Source organism: Ranitomeya variabilis, chromosome 8, assembly GCF_051348905.1.
Source record: "Ranitomeya variabilis isolate aRanVar5 chromosome 8, aRanVar5.hap1, whole genome shotgun sequence".
Lineage (NCBI taxonomy): Eukaryota > Metazoa > Chordata > Amphibia > Anura > Dendrobatidae > Ranitomeya > Ranitomeya variabilis.
The window spans coordinates 200,929,750-200,950,427 of NC_135239.1; the positions used below are offsets into that span (position 1 = coordinate 200,929,750).

At 40.7% G+C, this 20,678-nt stretch overlaps 1 protein-coding gene across 19 annotated transcripts in view; it reads right to left on the reverse strand.

Moving 5' to 3' along the window:
• Positions 1–20,678, reverse strand: part of FOXP1 (forkhead box P1) — a 734,927-nt gene that overhangs the window by 78,721 nt on the left and 635,528 nt on the right. For all 19 annotated transcript variants that reach the window (XM_077276201.1, XM_077276197.1, XM_077276196.1 and 16 more), the window contains 2 exons: positions 18,881–19,037; positions 5,309–5,513 (listed from right to left, as the gene is read on the reverse strand). In XM_077276201.1, coding sequence (XP_077132316.1) covers positions 5,309–5,513; positions 18,881–19,037 — 362 coding nt within the window. The remainder of the gene's footprint in view (positions 1–5,308; positions 5,514–18,880; positions 19,038–20,678) is intronic.

Here is a 20,678-nt window from a genome sequence, read left to right on the forward strand (position 1 = left end):
ATCAGATTAGATCGGCAAAAAAAAAAAAAAAAGGAAAATTAGTTAGAACTTTCAATCATCCACCAATAAAGCTCTCTATAAAGACAATATATTTATCGAAAGTAATACAATATATTAAGAATACATAAAAATATATACAGAAAGTACTGTGCAAACGTTTTAGACATTTGTCGAAAAAATGCTGCAAAAAGTAACAATACATTCAGAAATTGAGGTGTCACTAGTTTATTTTTTATCAATTAACAAAATGCAAAGTGAATGAACAAAAGGAGAAATCTAAATCAATATTTGGGGACCGCCCTTTGCTTTCATCAGTTCTTCTTAGTCACTTGCACACAGATTTTGAAGGAACTTTGTTGGGAGGTTGTTCCAAACATCTTGGAGACCTGACCCCAGATCTTCTGTGGATGAGGCTTGTGCGGATCCTTCATGTGACCCCAGACAGATTGGATGATGTGAGATCAGGGCTCTGTGGGTGCCGGATCATCACCTGCAGGGCTCCTTGCCATATGTTTGGGGTCGTCTGGCTGCAGAATAAATTTGGAGCCAGATTCCTCCTTGATGATATTACATGATGGATAAGTATCTGTCTGTATTTCTCAGGATTGATGATGCCATCAATCCTGACCAAAACCTCAACTCAATTTGCAGAAATGCAGCCCCAAACTTGCAGGACCCTCCACCATGCTTCACTGTCCCTGCAGACTCTCATTATTGTGTCACTCTTCGTTCCTTCAGTGAACAAACGGCTTCTGTTACAACCAAATAATTAACATTTGGACTCATCAGTCCAGAACACCTGCTGCCAGTTTTCAGCACCTCAGTACATATGCTTCCATGCATAGTTGAGTCGCTTCGCCTTGTTTCCAAGAGGAAGGTTAAGGGGTTTTTTTAGCCGTGATTCTTCCATGAAGACCGCTTCTGGCTAGACTTCTGCAGACACTAGATGGTTGTAACTGGTTCCCACCAGTTCTGAGTTGATGGTACTGCTGGACATCTTCCGATTTCAAAGAGCTGTAATCATGATTTAGCTTCCTTGGCCAACCATTGTATTTACAGCCCTCAATGTTGCCCATTTCTTGGCGCTTCTTCAAAAGAGCTTGAACAGCACGTCTCGAAACCCCAATTTGCTTTGAACTCTTCTCAAAGGAAAGACCTTTCAGATGCAGCACAACTACCTTGTGTCTTGCTGCTGTGCTCAGTCTTGCCATGATGTATGGTATATGACATGAAACTGTCTTCCACAACCTCACTTTTGAAGCATAGTTTGACTGCTCATCACCCAGCTTTAATCCTTCTAGACAGTTGTTTCTGTTTTAGCTAATGACTGTGTTTCAACCTACATCTGAAAAGTATGATCATGTTTGGTATCATTGGTTACTCAGTAAAATCCTACAAAATCCCCGACTGTGTGGAAGTTGTACCCAGCATTGATGCTTTGAAGGCAAAGGGCGGTCACCAAATATTGATTTTATTAACATTTGTATTTTGTTCATTCACTTTGCATTTTATTAAATGATAAAAATAAATTATTAAAACACTTCTATTTTTAAAAAAATCTTACTTTGCAGCATTATTTCCACGCCTGCCTAAAACTTTTGCACAGCACTGTATATCTTCAAAAAGCAACATGTTTCGAAGAGTCGGAGTCCTCTTTATTAGAGAAGCTCTTCTGGCTTAATAGAAGGGACTATGACTCCCCAAAATGTGTTGCACTTCGACAATATATTTTTGATGTTTATTTTTTTATGTATTCTTAATATATTTTATATCATTTTATTACTTTTTTTTTATAAACCTGTTGTCTTTATCAAGAGCTTTATTGGTGGATGATTGTGCCATCCAACTAGATTCCCACTTTTTTTTCGCTGTAGTCTGAGTAGATCAGCTTTTTTTTTTTTTAACTTTTTATCTTTTTTTTACATATTTGTGGTCAAAAAGGGCAAAAATACACAAGTGAAGAAAAATAGAAATAAATAAACTGAACTAAAATAAAATAACCTGTCCTTCAGGCATTCGACTTTAAACATATTGGGACAATATATAGTTTTGGAAAATGGTGATAAAATATAAATGAAAAGCAGTATAAATAGAAATAAAATAACCAAGAGTCAAAAAGTCTAAAGAAATTATTATATTTTGACCACTAAACCAAAGCAAGTAGCAACCAGCAATAAATGACTTTTTTGGGGAAATAATACCCCAAATAACAAAACAAAAATCCTCAATATCTAGTAGAACAAGTAACTGCTTAAGAACACACGACATAAGCTATTATTCCTCCTGAAAAATATGTGAAAAATGTGTGTTTTAAGACCCCATTATGTATTAAAATAAAGACTATAGACAGCTTTTGGGATTTTTTTTAATTTTATTTTAACCACGTATTTTGAACTTAAAATAATATTGGCAATTTGGTTTCTTTAAAAATGTTCCCGTTTGACTTTTACAGGCTCTATTTTTTTGTCTCCTGCACATTGCTAACTGCTGAATGAGTTAACAGAGAATAGGTGAATACATTTCTTCTGTTGGAGAGATTGTGACTATTTATTGTCTTTCTATGACCTCAGATGTTTTATGACCACGTCAAAGTTCAGTTCAACTTTGATGCCCTCTACGCTGACAAAATAGTACAGAGGAGCTCAGAAGAAGGCAGATAAGAGAGTTTTAAACTCACTCAGAACAAGCTCACTGATGAAGTCACAGTTTACTTATTCTGCAGCCAGCAATTGTAGAGGAGGTACAGTAGGCTATAAAAAGCCAAAATGTGCAAATTTTTAATGAAACCCATGATTTTAGCCCCAGATATATGCATTTAAGAAAAGAAAATTGTACCCGTAAGTGTCCAAATCCTTTAACGTTAGCCTTATGAACAAAAACTCGCATAGATCCCAACAAGTGCTACATGTTCAATCTGCTGACGATAGGAATGGAGACTAGAAATGACGTTACAGATCTGGAATTGCTGTAGAGCTGCAGCAGGTCAGGCTCCAGGTGGACCGTCACCGGCACCCAACTCCCGCTCAGCACCGGCGCTTGCAAACTTTACTGTAAATCCTGTATGTCTAAAAATACATCCTATGGCTGTGACCTCTGCGCCGGGGAAATGAAATAATTGCTCCTATTGTGCGACTGATTTAAACAGAAGCCAGGTGCCACATTTGTACAAGCAGACAGCCAACCACTCTCGCTGTGGCACCGCGCTAACATCGGCCGTATTAAAAATTATGGATTTATTAAGTGTCGAAAATTGGAACCTGACCTTAAAATTAAAGTTTTTTTTTTCCTGCGGGAATATTTAAACATGTGCAGGATGTGAAAATGTATCACAGCGACTGGATCATGTCTAAGGATCATGGATTTTACTGCACTAGGTGAAATAATATGACAAGGCAAATATAGTGAAATGCTATGCTGCTTAGGGACGGGCTGGTAAGATAATACGTCTTCATACAAGAGCCTTGTAAAAGCAAATTAGCTACTGAATTACAACCCAGCTCTGCTACATCTGTCTGTTTTCTAAAAACGAGTTATGACTTTAGTCTAACAGGAGCAATGGAGTTTTCTATCGTAACATTAGTCATCTCATAATTCTGCAAAGCCACGGACTAAAAAAAAAAAAAAAAAAGTTTCCAGTAGTTACAAAACTGCAACACCCGGCATGCCCCGAAGCCGCTGGAGATGGAGGTTTGAGACCACTGCTAAAATCATGTGGACAGAGTAATTGGAGAGATCCAGGTGGTGCATGAAGACCTACCATGGGATGTTGCTCCATGGGAAACAATGCCATATCCATCAAACCAGAAAAAAATGTAGAGAGGGAAAGAAGGACATGATAGGTAAAGGTAGAGAGGGGAGAGGAAGAAAAGGAAAATAAAGGAAGGGTGATGGAAAGGGGAAGGGAGGGGGGGCAGAAAAAAGGGACAAGGGCAGTAAAGAGGGACAAGGGCAGGAAAGAGGGACCATGGTAGGAAAGACAAGGGAAGGAAAGAGGGACAAGGGAAGGAAAGAGGGACAAGGGCAGGAAAGAGAGACAAGGGCAGGAAAGAGAGACAAGGGCAGGAAAGAGAGACAAGGGCAGGAAAGAGAGACAAGGGCAGGAAAGAGAGACAAGGGCAGGAAAGAGAGACAAGGGCAGGAAAGCGAGACAAGGACAAGAAAGAGACAAGGACAAGAAAGAAAGACAAGGACAGAAAAGAGAGACAAGGACAGAAAAGAGAGACAAGGGCAGGAAAGAGAGACAAGGGCAGGAAAGACAAGGGAAAGAAAGACATGGGGAAAATGAAGGAAAATGAAAGGGAAAGTGAATGAAAGAGGAGAAAGCAAAGGAAAGAGAAGGGGAAAGTGAAGGAAAGAGAAGGGGAAAGTAAAGGAAGGGAAAGGCAAGGAAAGAAAAGAGTTGGGTAAAGGGAAGGAGAGGGATGGGAAAACAAGGAAAGGATAGGGAAGACAAGGAAATGGAAGTATGGAAGATACCCTTCTAGGTTGGCTGAATTCAATGCATCACTTCTCATACTGTGAGAAACAGCTGTTTACAGATAAAGAACTCTTCCTTTTGGAGGAATCTCGTTTGACTGCTTTCTTCCTTGTGAAGTAGAACTAGTTTGCATATTTTTTTCTCATGGAGCAGTGCCTGTAAGACGGACTTCATACACCATCTGGATCTCCTCAATGAGAACCAATACAATCTTAATCAAATGTATCTGATCCAAAAAGGACCCGACTGTATTGACATAGGACAATAACCCTTAAATAGCTGTCTACAGGTGGGTTGTTGCTTTATTTTCTAAGTTGATTGATAAAAGAAACATTGATTCCTTTAGGAGGTGAGCTAATTTGTATGCTTTTTCCCATAAAGCAATGCCTGGAAATCATACACCCCAAGGATCTCAACTGTACTCCCCTGAGCTGAACCTTAGTCATCTGTCTGATCCTACCAATGCCATGCTATGCACTAACTTGGGGCAAGAACCCTAAAATAGCTGTCTACCATTGGGAATCTCTTCCTTTTGGAGAAGCCTCTAGTTTTAGCTGGTTTACAAATTAATCCCCCTCCAGAGAGAAGAAATCTGTCTCATAACTTAAAAGACAACACAAATTGATTATTGGCAAAGATGCGTCATCACTTCTTAATGAATTAGCCAAGGACACAAATCTAAGTTCATCCCTTGGTTCACTAATTTGATGGAATTTGTTATCTGAGGGATTGAAGAAGTTAAGTCATCAAATGGTTAAAGGAGATCAGTAAGAGGATGAAAGCATCTCTAGGTATCTCCTTCTTATGAAGACCCAAGTTTCTGCTTCTTACCTCTCTCTTTTCGGAGTAAGAAGTGATGCCTGTCCATTTGTTGACGCCTGATGGTTGAGGAGCAAAGAGGTCTTGGGCGATGCCACCGAAGAGACGCACGTCGTGGACAGGTCCAAAGTGCTGTGGTTGTTACAACCGACATCATCGGCGGTGTGCGAACCAGTCACTTCTTTCCAGAGCTGCTGGAGCTCTGTTGGAATCATGCCTGAAACAAACAAATTGGATAATTAAATCAATTAACAGCTAATTCAGCCCTTCTCAAACAGTAATTAAATCAAAGAGTCAGTAAACAAAGCCCGAGCCATGTCCCCCCTACAAAGGATAATGAAATGCAACAATTCATTCTTTTCTGCAATGGTATTTGCTTAACTAAAAGCAGATTATTAATCTTAAAGGAGAGAGAAAAAAAATACCATCAGCGAGGACCTTGTTGTATCTGAGGAAGGATTCTCATCAACATACAAATTATCTTTGTTTTAATGAAAACGTTCCCAAGAGTTACACGACACAAGGATCTGGAGTGTATAATGGGAAGCGGTTCAATCAGATCCGCATCTATCTCTTTAATGAATTAGCTTCTGCTTTCATTGCATGCAACAGGAGTTAAGCATGGGCGTAGCCTTTATTAACCCCTTCTATCCCGTGGGGAAACTGCCAATAAAGACTAAAAGCCCCCCTTACACATTAGATTCTATTCTATACTGGCGGGATCTGCCAAAGAAAACAAGAGACACCGCATACCCATTTCTGTGGGACCAGAAGATATGTAGGAGAGTGTCTCCCGACTCTTCTGATTCTCCCCCAACAGATTATGTTGGAGTAGAAAATGATCGGGCAGTTAGAATTTCGACACTGGATCCTTTTTTTCCAGGAGAGATAGTTGGCTGCCAAAGCCGTTTGGCAGCAGCTTTCTCCTCTCTTCCTGTTGAAAGCCCATGAATGCTGGGTTGAGCCTCACACTAATGTAATGTGAAAAGTGGAGTCCGGGGGAGGTAGCTGTTGGCTTATCTTATGTGTATGGCCAACTTGAGATTTCATTCTCCCAAAGAATTTTGGCATAGTCCATGTCAAAGGTTTCCAATCTGGTTCTCCAACTCCTACGAAACTCCCACCAGGTAGAGAGCCACAGGTTGGAAGGCCCCGGTATAAATGATGACTCCACATCTGGCTTTGTCATCCACGATTATAACTAGTGTTATTAGTAATATTACTGGTTTCGTTTCTTCTATAACCTGTAAACCTCAAAATAAAAAAAATAGCACCTCAACTATCCATAGGTTGGGTCAAGCGTATGGCACAGTTTTAGGAAGAAAGCTCCTAAGTTTTTTCTAACCTTGGACAAACCCCCTTGTAAAGGGGTTTTCCCATCTCATACGGTGAAAGAATAAATGTAGGATCTGCTATCAATTTACGATTACGTTGGGGTATGACCTCGGCAGGCCTAACAGATCCTGACACAGTGCCAAAGCAGGAAAAAATTAGAAGTGAGGTCCCAGTGGTCAGATACTGACGGATCATAAACTGAGGTCATACCCTACAGGAATGTTTTCAGTTTATAAAAAAAGAAAACCCTTTAAGGGTTGGACCTGTAACAGCTTTAAGAAAGCATCTGAAAGCGTTGGCCACTTGCTGTGGATTCCACCCCCTATGTATGTATCTGTACAACCCTGAAATACTTGGGTAGTACAGGGTCATCTGCTGCTGATGGGTCACTGCCATCTATCTCTATCTCTTGGGTACACTGCCTTTTACAACTGAGTCTCCACCATCTTAAAGAAGTTTAACGACTAAATGATACTGGATAAATGTATTATCAGTGTAATTCCAACTGCTGTGACCCTCACCAATTCCAAGAACAAAAGTCCCACAGCCCCCTGGGTGAATGGAGCATTAGTTTGCATGCTCAGTATATCGAACTGAAGGAGACAGCAGTTACATCAATCTTACAGAAGTGAATGGAGTGACGGTTGAGCATGCACTCCATCGATCCTATCACACACACAGAGGACTTTGGGACCAGATTTTGCGATCTAAATGAATCCTAGTAGTTAGACCCTCAGGGCATGAATACAACGTTAGATAGCATGCTCAACCATTGTTCTAGTTACATCTGTCAAACTGAAGGCGGTAGCTGTGCCATCGGTTCTACAGATGAGAGTGGAGTGGCGGTTGTGCATGTGCACCATGGATCCAATCACATTGGAGACATTGATACCCTGTTCTTGGGATCTAAATGAATCCCAGCTACCAGACCAGCAGTGATCAGAGATTTATTACCTATCCTGCGAGATACCCCTCTGCCAGCATTAGTTTCTAGTGAACCATATCAATTATCTGCTTAGGCAATAGCTATTCTGCCTTTTTTGTGAATATTTGGAACACAACCAGTGGCCCAAATAGAAGATTCTGGACCACCCAAAAAAGTCTGTAACAAGGCCCCCACCTACCATATGTTACTTAACTTGATGCTACTGGGCCCCAATTCAAACTTCCAACAGTGCCGTCAACTATCTCTGGTCTTTAATAGTATTGGTCTTCTCATGAAGGCCAAAAGGTACTTTTGAGTCCCCATAGACTTGAGGGCTCAAGTGTGACTGCAAACCCTGCACCCATAATAGTTATACTCCTGCTGGTGTCTTCTGTGACAGAGAGCCCCCTCCTAGGCATGATAGCACAGGTGCCACCACTACCCTGGCATTCCTGAGCACAATTGCCATCAATAACTCTGCACCCCTAGACACCAAGCCACAGTTGCCACCACTATCTCTGTACCCCAAGGAACCAAAGTATAGGTGCCACCACTACCTCTGTACCCGTAGGCACCAGAGCATAGATCCCACCACTACTTCTGCACCTCTATGCACCAGGGCATAGGTGCCATCACTACCTCTGCACCCCCTATGCACCAGAGCATAGGTACCACCACTACTTTTGCACCCCTAGGCACCAGGGCATAGGTACCACCACTACTTCTGCACCACGGCATAGGAGTCACCATTACCTCTGCACCCCTAGGCATCAGGGCATAGGTACCATCATTGCCTCTGCACCACTATTCATCAGGGCATAGGTGCCACCATCATCTCTGCACCCCTAGGCACCAGGGCATAGGTGCCACCATTACCTCTGCACCCCTAGGCACCAGGGCATAGGTACCATAACTTCTGCATCCCTAGGCACCAGGGCATCGTTACCATCATTACCTCTGCACCACTATGCACGAGGGCATAGGTGCCATTACCTCTGCACCCCTATGCACCAGGGCATAGGTGCCACCGCTACTTTTGCACCCCTATGCACCAGGGCATAGGTGCCACCATTACCTCTGCACCCCTAGGCGCTTTCCCTTTCCAGTGCAAAAAGCAGAATATTGTGACAATGCGACGTCTTAATGAGAGACACATTTTTTTTGTGCCCGCGTTTTAAATGAAGACAAATAGCTTTGTTATGAAATACATTTCTTATTAATGGCGCGCAGACGTAAATTATGAATTCACATCGTCTCCTTGAAATGCTTTTCACTTTTTAACAGTCAAATTGATTACACTATGATTATTTCATTAACACACCTATCTCTCTCATTAATTTTGGTTTCTAGTTCTGCTCGGCTAATTGATGGATGTGTCTGCTGTAAAAAAAATACAGAACTTTCTCGAAAGCTCACCCCATTATTACTGTCAGGGCTCAGATCAATGCTAATGAGATCCAAGACAGAAGTAGAAAAAGGTTTGGTTTTTTTTTAGGGAGGGGGGTTCTTAATCTGTAGAAGAAATATTGTCATTGACCAGTGAACACAGCAAGAGATCAGCGCACGGAATAATTACTACAGTTTATTTGTATTTTACTTTAGTTGACTGCCCATATTAATCCCCACGTCCCCCCAAAAATCCTGATTTTCACAACCGTAGTCTGCAAATTCTCAACAGAATTGTTCAGAATTCAAGAACTCATGAGACATAGTGACAAGATAGACAGCTAGATAGAGGATAGATAGATAATATATAAATAGGAGACAGATAATAGATAGATAAATAATAGATAGATAGATAATAGATAGATGATAGATAAATAGGAGACAGATAGATAGATAGATAGATAGATAGATAGATAGATAGATAGATAGATAGATAGATAGATAATGTAGCATTTGTTGGCAGCATGCGTCTGGTTCAGTTATCACAGTCACTCATGTACTGTACATGAGAGCGGCAACGTTACACAATCAGCCTCAGGGCAATAATAAGAGTAGTGTGCACCACATGTACAGACGGTACTTGCTACAGCTGTAGTTAGGGGTATATACAAGAAACAAACTGTACACAGAGACACCGAAACAGACAATTGATACTTAGTTACAAGAAGGAAGAAAGAGAAAAGGAAATGAGAAAATTAAGGCAGGGAAAAGGAAGCAATAATAAAAGGAAGCAAAAAGGAAGGAAAGAAAGAAAGAACGGAAGAAAAAGTAAAGAAAAATGAAGGGAAAACGTAAAGGAAAAAGAAAAGAAGGGAAAAAGGAAAGAAGGAAGCAAGTGAAAATAAGGAAGAAAGGGAAAAGGGAAGGAAGGGAAGAAAAAGAAGAAAGGGGAAGAAAGGGAAAGGGGCAGGAAGGGAAAGGAAAAGGAAGGGAAAGGGGAAGGAAGGGAAAGGGGGAGGAAGGGAAAGGGGGAGGAAGGGAAAGGGGGAGGAAGGGAAAGCGGGAGGAAGGGAAAGCGGGAGGAAGGGAAAGGGGAAGGAAAGGAAAGAAATTGAAAAAGGAAGGGACTGAAAAGGAAGGGAAAAAAGAAAGGAAGGGAAAAAAGAAAGGAAGGGAAAAAGGAAGGAAGGGAAAAAAGAAGGAAGGGAAAAAGGAGGGAAGGGAAAAAAGAAGGAAGGGGAAAAAGAAGGAAGGGAAAAAGGAAGGAAGGAAAACGGAAAGAAGGAAAAAGGAAGGAAGGGACCAGGAAGGACAGGAAAAGGAAGAAAGAAAAATAAATATATTACATAGTTTTATAGATGGATAGGATTTCAAAAAGATAGATAATTTATACATCGGATTGAACTGAAGATAAATATGAAAATGGAGAAAGAAAGAAAAATCTTTCTATAGTTGGCACTAGAGAGACAAATCTCTTTCTTCTGAAGGAAAGCTAATTAGCATACCACTTCCCAGCATGCAATGCCAGTAACACCAGTTAAGTCTCCACAAAATAGACCAGAACCCCCAATACCAAAACCGTTACTCCGCAAATGTGACAAACAGCATTAAAAAATCTCTCATAGGAAGAAAGTGCCTTGAAGCAGTGGCGCAGCTCTGGGAGGTTCACGGTGGCAGTCACAGGCCTTGATGCCCTATAATTAGTATCACAAATGGTACAAGGTAAGGGAAAGCTGTTTTACAAATTTTGCATTGAGACCCAATGCTAAAAACTAAATAAAAAAAACAACCATAATTCTACGCCCCAGTATTCCTAATTGTCTTCCCCTTACTCCGTATACCTTTAGTTGTGCAGACGATGCTTAGCCTTTTATTAGCAAATGCTAACTATACGTTGCAAGAATTTAAATCACGGCCCTTTCAAGATGCCACATTAAAAATAAAAGAGGCAGCTGAGGTTTTATTGATTCGGAACACATCATAAAAAAAAATAATGCCGGGGTTTTAAATTTAATTTTTTCTTTTTTCATTGCGAATACAATGGACAGATAATCATCTCGACGTGATCAGCCAAACATCTTTACTTCTCTAAACTGTTAAAGATTTTAATTATACCGGCTTCGAAGAGCAGTGGTCTAATGAGGCAATAGACTCTAGAGAATGTAAGTGGCTAAGAAGTGTGAAATGAGGCTGATAGAATTTTTTTTTTTTTTTATTCACCGTGGATATTTTGCATATCAAAGAGGAGTAAATTATTGCACGACAGACCAATAACCTTCCCCGCCTTTGGGAGAAAAGCTGCATTAACCAAAACAGTAGGTCCTTCCAAAAAAAAAACCAAAAAACAAAATAAGGCCCTTTATCAAAATGTACCAAAATTCTAAATTGTAACAACATTTGTACATTCTTGGCCATTAGTACTAGCAGAGAATAGACACCTATTAATATATTTGGTGATATGATAGTTTCGAAATATATCATTTGGCCCCAGAGCCGGTTTCGGTCTCCCCCTCTCCCTCCCTCTACTGACTCATCGCACATTTGAAAAATGCCAATTATATTTTGATAGATTTGGTACCAAATGAGTATTTAGCTATTAGACATATTCAATTATCACATGTCCTTTAAAATTAAACCCAGGAGACAAATTAAACAAAGAGAGGAAAAAAGAGAAAAAAAAAAAAGGTTACGGCTCAACCCCGTGTTCCGTTTTTGCGGAGTGTAGGCTATTATTTTCCCGCACCTTGCAAAGTGACAGTGTAGGATATATTTTTAGCAGTCGTACTTGACAGCACTGTCTACACACTAACAATTACTTCAGAACAGAGCTGACCCTTACTCCCCTGATTCTGCATTAAAACAATGGCGCATCCAATTGTCCTCTGATGCTAATATGTCGGCGTCTCTCGGCGTGTTTGCATTAAAGCGCGTCAAACGAAGGCGAGCCCTTTTTTTTTATAATTTTTTTTTTGCCCTGGTATTTAAAGGAAATGCATCTATTAATTAGCCAAGCACTCCTTTGCAATATGAAATTGTAATATTCCTTTTCCATGCCAGTAGTAATGCCTCTCAAGTGTTGCAAAGGCACAAAGCCCCCTAAAATTCATCGGCTAATTAATTAATTCGCAAATTAATGCGCAGGCTGTAAATTCAGCCACTCGAAGGATGATAGTCTACTCCCCCTCCCCATCCTGCGGGAGACTATGTCAGAAGAGGAGTTCTCCAAGATTCCGGGCTTGAAATTTTCAAAAGAATTTAAACAAATAACTTAATAAATAAACAAAAAAGAACAGAACAAATCCTAACACAACTGGATGCGAGAATCGCTACCGACCGGGACGGACTAGAGAAGAATCTCGACGTGAGATGTAAGAGGAGACGTGGAATGGAAGGAGACGTGCATACACTGCGCTTGTCAATACTGATACTGATCACTAAATAATAAAATGGCGGACGCAACGGGAAATTGACAAGAGAAGGGAGGTTGATGGATCTGTAAAAAAAAAACAAAAACGGTTAATCACCAAGGAGAATTTAGCAGCAGCAAGTATTTACTTTCTCCGCTGCTGCTTCAAGACTCGTAGCAAAAGGCTTCTTTTTTTTTTTTTTTTTTTTTGACGTTTTATTAAATATTAGTCACAGACTTCTTTTTTTGTTCCTGCCGCAATGTATTTTCAGGACAGTTCAGTTCTCTTCATTATGAAGGAAAATGTGGTCTTCGGTGTAAAAAATGTATGTTACGGGGACAGGTGACGGATTGCTCCTCGCAGAACTCAATTTCGTAAAACCTAAGTATCAGCGGCTCTTAGACAAACAAAGTCAACCTCGCTTTGTCCTTGTGTTTCTGGACCCAGGTGACCATGTTCAAACAAGTAGAAAGTTGATTTAACGCTCGTAATGACATCAGTTTCAAATTACTCTCCCTGGCATAAGACTATATCTGTGTAGAGGAGATCGCTGACCCTAATTTGAGAAAGAAACTGGCAATCAAATTCAAAGATTTTCGTATAAACCCGCCCTACGTGTCTTTTAAAAGGGGCAATAAACCTCATAAAAGTCCAGCTGCTCATATCATTCACACATCTGGGTAGAAACGTTCTCAGACATTGAGATAAGTCAACAAGGCGTATGTAGAAATTTGGAGGCTTCATAGCAAAGGTTTGAATTGGGCTTCTGGCTGCCATTAATCAACCCAAAAGGTCCCTGCAACTGTGCTGCGGGGAACCAATGGGAATAGCAGAGGGATCACCTACTTTCTAACCATAGATGCTATGGCTGCTGATGACCCCAAAATGTAAGGGGTTAATCTGCTGTGATCAGAACAAACTACAATCACAGGAGTTACTGGCGGATGTCTGCACAGTAAAACAGCCGGCCTCTGCTGGGCATGAGCCCATTCCATAAAAATACTACCAGCATCCAGCAAATATCTGGAGGAGTGGGCAGAAGTCATGGAGGGGGCACGGTCGCACAGCATTTAGCAATGGTCTCTGCACCCAAGCTGTATAGCAGTCACATGACCATTGACCGGAAACCACTGGAGGTCACATATAGTAGTCAGCATGTAGACAGGGTTTTTTTCATGGATTCCCAACAGTTCAAAGTGAGCTTAAAACTTGGAACAGATTGCAATCAGAAACAGCGCCACTCTTTGTGTATGGGCAGGTTCAACTATTGCAGCTCCGTCAAATTTTCTTAAAGAGCTGTTCCTAGCTCAAAGTGATGTCATATTGCTAGGATGACTTTATGATGGTGGGGACCTGACCTCTGGGACCTCCATGATCCTGAGAATGAAGAAGATTTAGCAATGTGACCGCTTAGTTCTCAGGATCCGTGAGGATCTCAAAGGTGGGATTGTAAGATAACGTCAAGCTCCAGCAATATGCCAACACTTTATGACATGGGAATGCTCATACTCCTTTAAAAGAACTAAGCTGAACAGAAACAGTGACACTATTTCTGCAAAAAAAAATCCATGTTTTTTTAATCTTATATAATCCCCCTTTAAGTGACGGTCAATCTATTCAATCATATCAATTATAAACTGATTAGTTGATAAAATATCTCTGTAGCAGATGAAGCTTCATTTTTCTGGTATATAACTCAAAATTCCTTGTGTGTAGACAGAGTTAATGGATTACATTTATTCTACTCGCAGTCACCACTAGAGGGAGCATAAGAGCTTACTGCATACAGATTATACATTCAACTTCATAGTAACAATGTATGCGGTACGATCCTGAGCTCCCCCTAGTGGTGGCTGCAGATGTTTTTATTGTTGGTAGCCAGAATGGTATAATTTACCCCTATGCCTATGTAGGGCAAATGGAGTTCTGTACATGAAAAATAGATTCCCCAACCACTCTAAAAATAAATATTTTATGAAACTATTCTGGAAAAAAAAGTTTTGACTTTGTATTTGGTTTTGCTAAACAAAATTATGTTTTCTTGTGGACATCCATTTTAAAGGGACATTGATATTGATAGCCTGTTCTTAGAATAGGTTCGATATCAGATCGGTGAATTCCGAAAGTCAACTCACTCACCGATAAGCTGTTAAAAGGTCTCATAAAAGCTGAACGAAAAAAAAATGTACAGAACAGGAACGTCGTAGCCTCTGCGTAGAGGCCGTTCTCAGGTTATGCAGATCAGTTCCCATTGAAGTGAATGGGAGCTGAACTTCAGTACCCAAAAATGGCCATACATGATTTCTGGCCCGGTGACTTGGAGCCTAAGGGTACTTTGACATGCAAAGTCATCTTTAACACAACGCAGCAGGAGAGTAGCCAGTTATGTATGTTGACTTTGTATGAGTAGTGGAGATCCTTATCATCAACTGTGAAAAATAGATTTGTAAAGGCACATTTGATAGCTAGGTGGTCTACAAATATTGCACACTTATGCATAGTGAAGTCCTGTGCCTTGTAGAACAATCGCTCCGGCATGCTCATTTATCAATAGATGCATTACTGTATAAGGGAAATCAATAGCGGTATTTTACAGCCACATTATCCCGCACGGTGACACATCTCTTATTGGCTTATTGGCAAACAGCTGTAATTTGTAAGACACTGTTAGGACAAATTGTCTCCATTATAATAAATATGTCATTGACATCAGTGCAACAAACTCAAAATGTAAGGGACCTGTCAGCCTGAAACCAAAAACCTGCAGCGCAAAAAGAGTTTTCTGCTTTTTGTACAATCTAATAGGCGATTCAGACATTACAAGTAAATGTACTTAAAGATAATTTGTCACTTGGTAAAAAAAAATCAAAAAAAAAATCGGAGTTTAATACCAAGTAAAAATCCCTGAGCTCCTGATTCTCACGATCTTTTCCGTTTTGCGCTGCTTCTCTCCATTGCAGTGATATTCACATTTGTGTTTTAGGAGTGCAGTATGTGAAATCTCTGCTATGCAGTCAATCTGGGCATTTGTTCATAGTCTTCTCTGTGGCTGGGCACTTTCAGCCCTCCCTCCCAGATGTTGCCAATCACAGTTGATTTAGATTAGCTGCTGAGCTGTGATTGGCAACTTTTGGAGGGGCGGGGTGATGGCGCACTCCCCCCAGAGAAGACTCTAAAGAAGTACCCAGTTAGACTTCAAAGCAGTGATTTCACATACGGTACTTCAGCCAATAAGGAACAAATATACGGTAAATATTTCTGCAGTGGAGTGGCGCAGCGCAAAACGGAAAAGAGCGGCAGAACCAGGAGAACTCAAGAAATTTTACAAGGCATTTAACTCTAAATTTTTGAGCAAAGTGACAGGTCCTCCTTAAAGGGAAGCTATCATCAGAAAGTGACCTATTGTTTAAATCTGGTTTTTGTGTTACATGGTTTTTGGCAATGTTATTTCTTCATATCACTATATTTATTTAAAAAAATAGCACTCTTGCATTTTAAACTTCTACTTCCTGTCTTTTTCAAGAAGAGTTTCAGAGACAACGGGTAATGTCTCTATACACAGTTGAAAACAAAGGATCCATCAATCTCAATAAAAAATATCATAGCAGACCCTGTTCCTTTCAAACAGAGTTGTCCAGTAGTGGACAATCCCTTTAAGGAGGAGTTGTCAAAGCCAGAAGACCCCAACAACTTCTCCTATATCAGTTTGTTTACAAATTGCAGTCTTTTCAGGGCTTCTTCATCAGAGTGTTCATTTTCCTGATGCTCACAATCTCATCCAAGTCTTCTCTGGGAAGCCAAAATTTATGAATGATGTAAAAAGCTCTTTAAAATTTAAACACATGTCCACTATTACTTTACAGATAGAAATGAGCAAATCTGTCACAGTTGCCAGCCAATCTGGGCTTAGAGCTACCCGCTAATGCAGACCACCATCCCTGTGTAGACCATGGGTCAGTAGTTCTCTGCGAATCGACAAAAAAGAGCCAAGTGTCTTCAATTTTCAAAGGATAGGCAAACTATAATTTTTATAGAGTACCGTACTTAAAATACTGCAGTGAAACATTATCCTAATCTCCACCACATGGTAAACCATAGAGAATGCCGGAGAGGGAGAGTTTCTCATTGGGAACAATGGGAAAAAATAGGAGGTGTACGAAAAGGGCTCTGTGGCAATAAAGCAGAAGTCCTGAGTACACATATAAGGTAGAGCTGTATGGACTTCCTCAGCGAGCGCTTGTAAAACAAATCTTATTCCTTTGGGGTTCAAAAGGCATAGAAGAGCATGGGTTTCGCTCAGAGGCTCTACAGCAATAATCAAAGTGAGCCCCCCAATCCTAGTGATTGCTACAGATGAACTGTTGCACCATCTACACATGCCAACAACCAATAGCTTTTTAAAGGGGTATTTAGTCAATATGAGGTATCACCAATCCACTAGATAGGTGATTTTTGTTTGATTGGTGCATGTCTTTCTAGTGGGACCCTCCTTGCATCCCTCGTTTTTGCCCTGTCCCTCCATTGCCCACATACAGTTCTGAAGATAAGGAAATGCGAGTGCAGTTCTGGCGATTGTTAGAGGTCTCCACCCCAACTAAACGATTGCCATCTATCCAGTGGATAGGGGATAATACCTTTGTACCAAAATAGCCCTTTAATCACCACTTTGAATACTCTGTAGCATCCTACAAACTAAAAATAGTAGGACACAGAAGGATAGGTAAAGCCATGGGCACTTGCCCACTAGGAAAAAAACATTAAAAGATGCCCATCAGGAGAGATATTTGGGAAAAGCCTTGACTGATGTAGATTGGGGACTTGTCTGGTCGAGAGCAAGAATATCGGCATCTTGTGTCACATATAAAGAAAACCAGTACAAGATCCTTCATTTCTGGTAATCACACACCTGAATTCTTACATAGGCTGGACTCGTCTATCTCTCCCCTCTGCTGGAGTTACAAACTTTCGGGAGGATCAATCTTTCACATATTCTGGGATTACTCACTGATTAACCCATATTAGAAGCAGGTGCAGGGATTGATAGGCCAGGTCTTGGATATGATGTTGCCTCTGGACCCCCAGATTTTTCTCCTTAAGATTTTCCCACCTTCTCCAACAAAAAAAACTACTAGGCTCCTCTTACACGTCTTGACGGCTGCCAGATGTTTGGTGGCGTCCCATTGGAAGCAAACTTATCCCCCATCTACACTTGACTTATATGCCAGAATTAATGATGTTAGAAATTTTGAATACCACGCAGCCCTGCATAATGACACAATTGATAGATTTGATTCTTATCTGGCTTCCTTGGGACTTTTTTGGGCCTCAATAACCCGATTCTCTAGACTATATAGCCACTCCCGGTCTTCTCTTTCTGATTTTCAGATACCCCCCTGTTCATTTCCTGTATGATTGGTTGGTCCCACACTGTTGAGTATACCGATTCATGTATACAATGGTTGAACATTCTGCTGGTATATCATTCGCTATAATGCCACCTAATATAATCTCGGTAACATCCTACTGGTTCATTGATTTGACAATTTATTGTTTGACACTGTTTTCTATAAGAGAATGTCGATATTCATGTTATATGTTAATCACTTTGGAAATGTTTATTTTCAATAAAAATTGACAATTATAAAAAAAAAAAAAGATACCCATCAAGAGAATTCTGATTTTGCAGAAATAGTATCCAAAATGCAGTCAACAACCATTATAGTGATGTTCATGGGACCAAAAAGGTTGGCTCCAACCAATGGAAACTTGTTACATCGGGTGCTTTAGATTTCTGTAACACTCACCATATGGATTAGATAAATCTCAACTGAACTTGGTCAGAATCGGCTTACCCGCCTTCAAAGCATATTTTGGGGTAAAAACGTTTCTTCAAACCAGTACCTGTGAGTCAAGCACCTCTTCCTACTAAAAAAAATGCCCATTCAGTGGAGCCAAGCGTGCTGGATTATCGTGGACCCTGGAGGAATAGCTGGTTTGGCAACGGGTTGGGTTAAATGTCTAGCCACCAACACTAGCAACACAAAATGAAATATTGTACGAAAACATACATATGTAGATCTTTCCCATCAGATTTCTTGCAACGTTGGCTTAAGTGAACGGTCACCCAAGAGTCAATTTGACCAACAGCTATTCCATCTGCCGCCATTCCCATACACATGCATTCTCAACTCGGCGGAGAGTTCATATGCTATTGACTTATCTCAAGGTATGAACAAAAGGATTGACCATGTTGAAATTCGACATGCTCAGTTTTTAATACCAGTGGCCGGTCTTGTTGGCCAATATTCATCCAAGCCTTAAAAATTATATAATAAAAAGATCCATCACCAATTTCTGACCGGATGACCAGCAGTCGATTGTTCAGTACAGACTTCACTACAAGTGGGGTTAAATCGTACAGGTGCTCTTCTACACGACCATCACTGGGTAGAAGACTATTAAATTGGTTGGGACAGACTGTCAATAAACACAATTAAGACAAAAAAAAAAAAGCTCTTCAGTTGTACCAACCTTGCGCGAGAGGTTGCAGTGGAAGGGTGGGCTGTCCGGGTTGGATTGAAAGGAGACCTTGACGCTGCAGAGTCAAGAGGTGCTGCTGCTGCAGCTGTTGCATTTGTAGAAGCTGTTGTTGAAAGGCCAACTGCTGCGTCGCCACTTGCTGCTGTTGCTGTTATAAAAGGAAGCAGAAAATTAAACATGTAAGAGGTCTGCGTTCTGCGCGCTGCTGTAGAGATCCAGAGATCAATGGGGGACTTTCAATTCAAAGTGCCTCTGTTTATCTAGGTTACACTTCTATAGAGTGTAGACGCGTCTAATCTAGATTATTCTGTAGTTTTAAGCAACGGAGAGGGGGTAGACCTTTGGCAACCCAGCTGTCATTGAATTGAAGCTCCCAACATGCTTCAGCAACAGGCAAGAGATGACGGAGAAGACAGGACTATGGGAATTATGGTTCAGAAAAGCTATTGCATATACAGTATATATTCTGCAATTGGAGGGGAAAAAACAATCCCGATACATTTATGTATGTCTATACAATTGCAGACAATTTATTAACACTTTAATTCTTAAGGCATAGAATTGGTGAATGCACACATTAATCTTAGCAATGACAACAGGTTTGTGAGTGACCGGTCGTCTACTGATTACAGAGCACATACATATACTATATCTGACAAGGGAGATTGGAGATTGCATCATGAAATGCTGATTTTTGGTTTTCTAATTTGTATAAACACATCCCCATCCATTTGCATCCCCTGAATGTGCATTTAGTTGCCAAGGCTAAAGGTCTTCCTACACGATAGACAGCCATCTTTCCCAACTTCTCCATACACTAGAGCGCTTGCTATGCCAATCGCTCCTGTGTTCTCTACAAGAGAACCACTGCAGACTCCTCTAGGGCTGGCTTATCCCACGGAGAACAAAAATGATTGGCAATCCGAAATCAGACATATCAGATCCTTATCTCCCTCGACATCATGTGCAGAAATAGACGGGTTCGGCCAACATTAATCTAATGTGTAAGGGGGCCTTCTGATGATTCAGCACATTGGGGTAAAAAAAAGTAATAAACATTAGGGGAACACTTATCAGGTTTTTGGTTTTCTGGGAAACATTGCCAACTCTTCCAAGAGTCTTCAAACGTTCCAAGAGAGTTGTCAGATCATTATGGTTATTTGATCGTTGGTCGGTCAGATTGGATGGACCAGGTTTACACTAGTGATGCAACCAGTATGTCTATAGTCCATGTGGTTGGAACTGCATCTATTGAACATTTATTCCTATCCCAGATGGGAACATTGTTTTTAAAGCAGAGTTTTCTGATGCATTTTTTTGTAGCAAAGAAAACCTTGAATCCTTACAACCACACCACCCCAACTGTACAAGTGTCGCCCGTCAACTTCCAAAGAGTACCTAACTAAAGGTCCCCTTACACATTGGACCTACTGATATCGTAGGCATCGGCCAACAGTCTAATGTGTATGGAGGCCTCCCGGTTCTTACCGGACAGATGATGTCGGGGAGATAAAGATGGGGCACTTTGAATTTTAACTCCAGACCCTTTTGTTCTTTGAGACATAAGCCATTGCCAGTGACATCTGTCAGCGGTCTTCTCTGCTATCCCTTTAAAAAAACACTTGAACACTCGGCCAGGCTGAATGTTACTGTATATGGGGGAGTTAAGAGAGATAGCTAAAGACCAAATGGGCGCTATACCATCGGATATCATATGTGTATTGCCAGCTTATAGGGCAGCCATCAACGGAAAATTACCAATTGTTTAAAAAAGGTTTTTGTGTTCAAT